Consider the following 7,386-nt stretch of genomic DNA (forward strand, 5'->3'; position numbering starts at 1 on the left):
GATGTCATCCGCTGGCCGCGGCCTGCCTCCCCGCCCGCCGTGAAGCTGGAGGTCTTCTACAACTCCGAGTACAGCATGCCCTCCACCCACGCCATGTCGGGCACCGCCATCCCCCTGGCCCTCCTGCTGCTCAGCTACGGCCGCTGGCAGGTAATGCTCTCCTCCTTGTCCTCCCTGTGTTTTCCAGCGCTGGGGTGTAAGGATGTGACTGAGTTTGTTTGGGAAAAAGTGAAGTTCGTGCCTTTGTTACTTGCTCCCCCCTTTTTTTTCTTTTAATATTTTATGATTCAAGTGAGTGCTCAGGTAACAAGAACTGTCCTCGTAATTCTGTTCTGAACGGAAGTTTAGCTGACTTTGTGAATTCTTAAAAGTCTGCGTTAACAATCTGCATTTTGTTCTTGAGAGTATTTTTCAACTTCTTACAGGGCGAGTGCTTTGCACAAAGTTTGGATAGACATCTGATATTTTTTCAGGCATGTGCTTTTACTGACAGAATTTGGTGTAGAGCCAAGAACTAAAGTGCTTTTTGGCTTGAGTCAATTTGTAGTTTTAGCCTTTAGTTTAACACTATCTTTCAGTTTCATTACCTGTAAATGGGAAATACTTATTTCTGCTTTGAGGAGTACGCATACTTTCAGAGTGTTTTACAACTATTAACGTGCTAATAATTAGCGTGAACTGATAATCTCTGATCTTTGCAGCACCTTCATTCAGCAAAATTTTAAGATCTGCCTGTGTCACTTCGGGTTAATAGATTAAGTTAAAATGAAACTGTTGATCATGTAGTTTACGAAAGCTGTGGCTTGCATGTGCCTAGACGTTTGCTGTTAGCAGTGTAGGCAGCGGTAAGAACTCCAAAGAAAGCACAACATGCATTCAGCTCTCTAAATCACAGCACCGATTTCGGGAGTGGACGAGGGAGAAGGCTTTCCCAGGCTGCAAACGCAGTGTAGGGGTTTGAGGGCCGTGTGTGTAATGTTTAAGTTACACAATAACTCTGCTCTAAAGTTGTTAATGCTGACAAATTGTCATTACAATACCTGTGTATTTTAAGTCAGATGTGTCATCTTGGTAGGGAGAATTCTCTTTTTAAGCTCTAATGCAGCGGCTGAGCTCTTGTCCTCGCGGTTACTGTTAACAATCGCCATTTGTCACAGTGTGACGTTTGGCTTTATCTCAGCATATAGAATGGGGGCCTGAAAGGAGAGAGAGTTGAAGGTTAGAGATTGTATTTGGCCTCTCTTTAACCAAAGTTTCTGTATCTGTTTCTGGAAGGTGATAACAGTATGCGCAAAGGAAAGCCCAGAGGGATTCATGTTCTTTGCTAGGGAAGTGTCAAGTATCCCTCTGCTAGAGCTGTGCAGGTTTTTGTGCGTGTTTTGTGGGTGTTTATGAAATAAATATTTGGAGTTCTGTCACTAAGGTGCATAATTTTAAAGTTTTTGGGTTTTTTCAAATGGCTGACTAAAATCTGAGTAGTTGATTTATTACTTGTTAGATGTGTAGGGCTGATGTCGCTTGGAAGAATGAACTGGTTTTCTATTTCTTTGCACGTGGGAAACCTCATTCAGTAGTACCAGTCGATTCGGTTTGCACAGACCGATGTCCTGTGTACAAAGGAGAATCTGGCTTGATTGCTTTTATAGAGCCAGCAGACTGAGAGTGTGTGAAATGGTATTTTTGCCATTGAACCAAGTTCAATCTTCAGTTTGCCAACCCTGTATCCGTGGTCTGTGAAATACTGTGCTAACTGACTAAACTTATTATGATTTTTTAATATGCATTTATTATAATTCATCTAGCCTTGTTATTATTAATTTAGAATCATGCTTAAAAAATTAGGAAGCAAAATGTTTGAGTCTTAATTTTAATTCCTTTTTCCTGTGAATAGGTATGAAAAATAGACCTCTCTGAAACAACTTCTACCATTTCAAAATGTTAATTTAAAAATCAGAAATTTTTTTAAATTATTTCCAAATATTAATCAAATATAATATAGCATATTGATTCACCTCTAGAGCGAAGTTTTCATCTAGTGCTTCTGTTGTTCTCCATATTCTACTTGTATTGAAAGGGGGAAGAATCTATATGATCACTATTTGTTACGCTTTTCTGGAAACTGATGGGGTTAAAGCCTGATCTCAACTTCTTGGAAAGCTATTAATGATAAAAGAGCTTGTTATAACTCTGATTTTTATTAAACTATACTTATTTATCAGTAGCTACAGATGGTTAGATTTAAACTTGTTGGCAATGTTGGAGTACGGTCTTTCTAGATATCCAGTATAAACAAGCATCACACAGACCCTGGTCATGATCAACACATGTCTTAGGACTCCTGGTTAAGAAAAGTCATAGTGGAGTAAGACTGGGTAGGAATTTAAGCAGATAGAACGATAACTCTCTGCAGGGACTTCTATTCTGGGAGACAGGTAACTTTAGTGGAGTTTGTCACTTCAAAGTTTATATTAAACTAAAGAAAGCCACTCTTGCTCGAAAAGAGGTTACTCTAGTGAGAAGGAATCACTTTCCTGTATAGCTTATTTGGAGCTTGCTTTCCTTGGGCTATGACTTCCTAGAATTGTGTAATAGTTCTTTTCTATCAAAGACAATCTATGAGTCTTTTCTTGAACAATGTAGAGAACAGAGCAAATCTGCTCTTATTTTTCTAGATAAGGCCCAATTTGTCCATTTAAAACCCATTTTTTATTCCAGTAGGTTTCCTTTTAACCTGTTGAATTAAATTCTTGCTTTTAGTTTTCAATGCCTATCAGTAATCCTACTAGAATTATTTTCCTTTCACATAGTAGTCAAAAGTTTTTTTGACTATACACAGTAAATCAAAAATACTTGCTTATAAATGTATTCAAGTAAAATATTTTCAGAGATGATGTATTTGAAAGATGGTTGTGACAAATTTTCATAGTTGGAGACTTTGAGCATAGGGATTATTCAGTGCAACCAACTTCCAGACAGAAACAAATTATATATTAAAGATAATTTTTATAATAGCTAACTGTTCTGTCCATTTTGGCATACAGCTTTACAATCTCTCCTTGTATTTGAGAGCTTGCCTGAAACTTTTGATTCCACTTGCATAATCTTTATATATTCATTTATCTAATACAATTAAATCTCAGCAGGGAAAACCACTTGTTCCAAAGAAACTTCAGTAATCTTGAAATACAAAGCTTATGCCAGACTCGGGAGAATTTAGGAGTGTTATAGATGTTGATATTTTCCTTTCTGTCTTTGAAGCTCTGATATGCTGAAAGAGGAGGATGAACACTTAAGACGTTGAGATTATAGATCTTAATATAATGTAGGAAAAAGTCTACCTTCATGGTGTTGGGGAAAACCTGCTTTCTTTGAAATACTGACGGTTTGAGCCAGGCTGGCTTAGATCATGCCCTGAAGGGGGAGGAAGAGACAGTGTGAAGTGCTGAGTATCTATGAAATCTCCAAAAGCCTAAGGCTGAGACTATGGGAAGAAGTCTTCTTTGTTTTATTTGATTACTTTGAACTGCTGATTTCAAATAGATGTCAATACATATTTTATTAGAAATGGTGCTTGAGTTAGGATGGTCCCTGAATGTGTCATAACCCTGGTGTTTTGTTTTGGGGAGGGAGGAAAGAGTAAGTCAGAGAGACAGAAAATATGCTTCTCCCAGAGTTCCTTCAGTATGCAGCCTGGCTCCAGCAGTAGTTGTCTGGATTGGGAAGTGATGGGTTCATGCTCCTTCCTGAGCTCTGTGTTAATGAGCTGAGTCAGGAACTGCTGACTCTCACTGCAAGTCACTGCACAAACTTTAAGTCGATACGCAGCAGGAGCCCATAGCCTTGATTGATGGATAGCTGGCTTGTGTAACTACATTAGCCAGAGCTGTTTGAATAAGCCTGTATTCTGAAGCTGTTTAAATCACTAAATATGACACTATTGTCCTCCCTATGTACTTGCCTGCCAATATTTTATATGCAAATACGGTTGTCAGTGACTCTCTTTCCACCCTACGGATGATAATGATGACCTTAAGTGCTACTGCCAAACCCGCAGCACAGTGCCCCTGTTCTGTAATGGCTCCTTTGACTGACACACCTAAAAGTATTTTCCAGTGTTCATTTACTTAGTGCTCTACTGACTCTCTATAGTACCAATCATGCAAGAATGTCATGTGGTACCGTGTCAAGCACCCTTCCAGAAATCTTTCACCCACACCATTATTTTTATCAACCAAAGCTGAAGAATCCAATCAAATTAGGTGGGTTTGGCAGGGTCTGTATTGGGATTTTGGAGAGATCTGCATTGTTCTGTGATTCTGATTCAGCACTGCTCAATACTACCTCTAGAACTGTCTGCCTGCTCTTTCTTTTCAAAAGACTGACCTCTCTCAGATCCCATTGGGAATGGGGAGTAACTGGCTATCAGAGTTGGATGAATAGTCCAATCATGACACCACTGGAGTGAGAATTTTACAGGAAGTGGGCAAAGTCTGGTTTGAAGTGTCTGTCCTTGTTGAAGGGGTTCTATCATCGGTAAGATTGATGTAACGATAAACTAGAAGGTACACACAGGAGGCCAGCTCTTATCTATGAAATCTGTGCCTAAGAGCAAGTACAGACTCCTTTCAATGCCTCGTCTCCGAGATGCCCAAATGGATTTTGGCTGAAATACTAAAACGGTATGAAGAAACTTAGGTGGAGAGATACATGCTTGTCTAACTGGGCTTCTTATGTGTGTTTCTTGAAATAAACAATTAAACAAAACTTCGTATGACATAAGCTTAGCTGAAAGGGTGATTGATCTGAAAACCCAGAACTGCCCGTATAGTGAAGAGCTCTTGAGAAAGAGGGACAGAAGTTTGGAGCATCAGCACTGTACTTGTCTTGTGTATTTGAGTTGTAAGGTCATCTTTTGAGGCCCATATTAATGCTTGTAGTTTATTTGTGAAGGAAGCTGTGATAAGTCATATGGCCTGTTTGATTCAGGTGCTCTTATAAGTTTGAAAAGAGCATAGCCGGTTCTTACAAATCTCATTGGAGAATCTCTGCCATAGGTGTGCAGCAGCCCATCCTATTAAATGGTGTTGATTAGCATAAAATACATTTTTCAGTTTTGCATAAGCAAGTCTTTAATGTGAAGTATCTTGGGGGGAATATGTGAAAAGGTATGCTATAAAGTTAGATGCAGAGTTTTTGATGAAGAAAGGATTCTTAATTTTTTTTCTCCTAGTGCATTGTGCACCTGGAAGGCACTCCTCATACTTTAAGGCATGTTGATTAAACCTGAGAATACTTAACTTTGCAGAAAAACTATTCTGTAGGTGTTGGGGGAGTAAGCAGAGCAAGCCAAAGGTGATTCTGGCTGAGTGTGCTGGAGGGAGGATTTTTTTTTTTAAATGACTGCAAGGAAAAGAAGTGACAAGCTCTAATTCCTATAGTAACCCCTTTATTTTTTTCATAGAAAATTAAACCTTTTAATTCCTTGCAGGCTGACATTGAAATCTTTATCTTGGAATTTAAAGAAGGGGATCTTATAATGACATGTAGTACACTCAAATTGTTATGCTTTTTGATATTATGGTTGGTCAGTGGAAGCAAGAAGGAAATAATTTATGAACGTAGCTTAGTGTTATTTCTCACTTGGCCGCCTTTGAAAAGATACCTTTTGTCTGTTCATTTTTCCAAAAATGCCTCATAAATGATCTTTCCTTTTTAACTATCCTCTTCTCCCTTTTCTTCAGCTCTCTCCAGAAAATCGTTTATATGCCATGCTTCTTGTACTCATCCGGCCAACCAGTGTCTCAGTCGTTCCTGTAAACACTGATTATGGCTTTTCATATGACTATTGCCAATCCCTAGCCCAAATAACTTATTCAGTACATGATGTGGCAAGTGCTGCTTGGGTTCTTTCAGTGCACACTGGCTCGAAATAATTGTCTCAACTTTGAGACTGAACTTCAGAGCTATCGTATGACTAAAAAAAGATCATTGAGTAATACTGTAGAATGCTGAAAATAATAGAAAATTAGTTCAGAACCCTTTGTGGATGTTGGTAACTTCTCCAGCGTAGGATGTGTTTTTAAAAAGTAAAGAAATAAACATCTAGAATGTGTTTTAAGAATGTTCCATTATGAAAGGAGGAATTTTCTGACCTAGGTCAAAGCTTTTAGGACAGATTGTTTCCTTATGAGCATTTTTAAACAATGGTTATGTTATCAAGACTCTTGGCAAGAAGTCAGATTGAGGGGAGGGAAGAGGATAGGCACTTGAAGGAAATGTTTTCTATGAGATCCATTCAGAAGCTTGCAAGCCCTTTTCAGAGGATGTAATTGAAAAAAATAGGAATTATCCCTTAAGACTGAGAATTGTATGCCTTATGTTTTTAACTGGGAGCCATTTTCCAAATATGACCAATGTAATTCAGTTCAATTGATTAAAACAAGATTCTGCATATGGGAACAAAATTGAGGCCTGAGAGATGATGGTCTACTCAATCAGCTTTATTCTTAGCTTTTTCTGTAACTTAATATGTGAATATAAGAAATCAATTAACCTTTTTAATCCTTTTTTATTAAATAACATGTTTGGTGATCTGCCTCTTAGTCATGTGCATTAAGACTGGGATAATTTTCTTAATGGGTGTGATGCCTTCAAAAAACATACCCATTCAAACACTTAAAAGCCAAACTGTCAACAAAGCTTTTAAATCTATGTGTTGCATTTGTCTCTATCTCCAGTCTCTGCTGTCAGTTCCATCTGCCTCCACTTCATCTTCTAACACTGTATTTGTACTATGTGCTTATGTGTATTATTAAAGTTTTATTCTGGCCTTGGAAAAATATTTGTGCAAGCTGGGTATCAGTGATTTGATCTAATATGGGGCGTGGGGTGCTTTTATCAAGGAGAACAATGCCAGGTTCATGTTGGTTTTGAGTCAATGTGATTTTTGAAGTTCAGATTGAGTACTATGCAAGTGTTTTTATTTTTATATAAGGTTAAGATTTGCAAGTTGATTTTTTTTTTTTAATTTAGAAAAAAGCAGTATGTAGTTCAAGAAATACTGAAATGGGCTGTTCCTGAATATCTGACTCAAAGTGACTAAGTATGATCAGGAATGAGGATATGTCACTTCTGTTATCAGAAAGAACAAACTGAGAGAATGAAACCTGTTCTTTATGTCTTCCTCTGCCAGCTGTGATCTCTGACAACCTTTCAGACCCTCCGCTGAAAGGAGGTACAATGCCAGTCTGCCTTCTGGTGCCTAAACGTGTGAGAATAGCAGCGAACTGGGGAAGAGGTTAGAAGTGCACTTGTCATCTTGTCCTTTGTCCTTCTGTAGGTCTGATTTGGCATGTGAGGAACTGTGGGACTAAAACTGCTAGGGTT

The 7,386-nt window shown here is 38.3% G+C and overlaps 1 protein-coding gene across 1 annotated transcript in view; it reads left to right on the top strand.

Moving 5' to 3' along the window:
- SGPP1 (sphingosine-1-phosphate phosphatase 1) overlaps positions 1-7,386 on the top strand; it is a gene marked incomplete at its 5' end in the record, with an annotated part of 14,628 nt that overhangs the window by 333 nt on the left and 6,909 nt on the right. The window contains one exon of the mRNA XM_010133536.1: positions 1-150. Coding sequence (XP_010131838.1) covers positions 1-150 — 150 coding nt within the window. The remainder of the gene's footprint in view (positions 151-7,386) is intronic.

This window comes from Buceros rhinoceros, unplaced genomic scaffold, assembly GCF_000710305.1.
Source record: "Buceros rhinoceros silvestris isolate BGI_N320 unplaced genomic scaffold, ASM71030v1 scaffold39633, whole genome shotgun sequence".
NCBI classification, from domain to species: Eukaryota; Metazoa; Chordata; class Aves; order Bucerotiformes; family Bucerotidae; genus Buceros; species Buceros rhinoceros.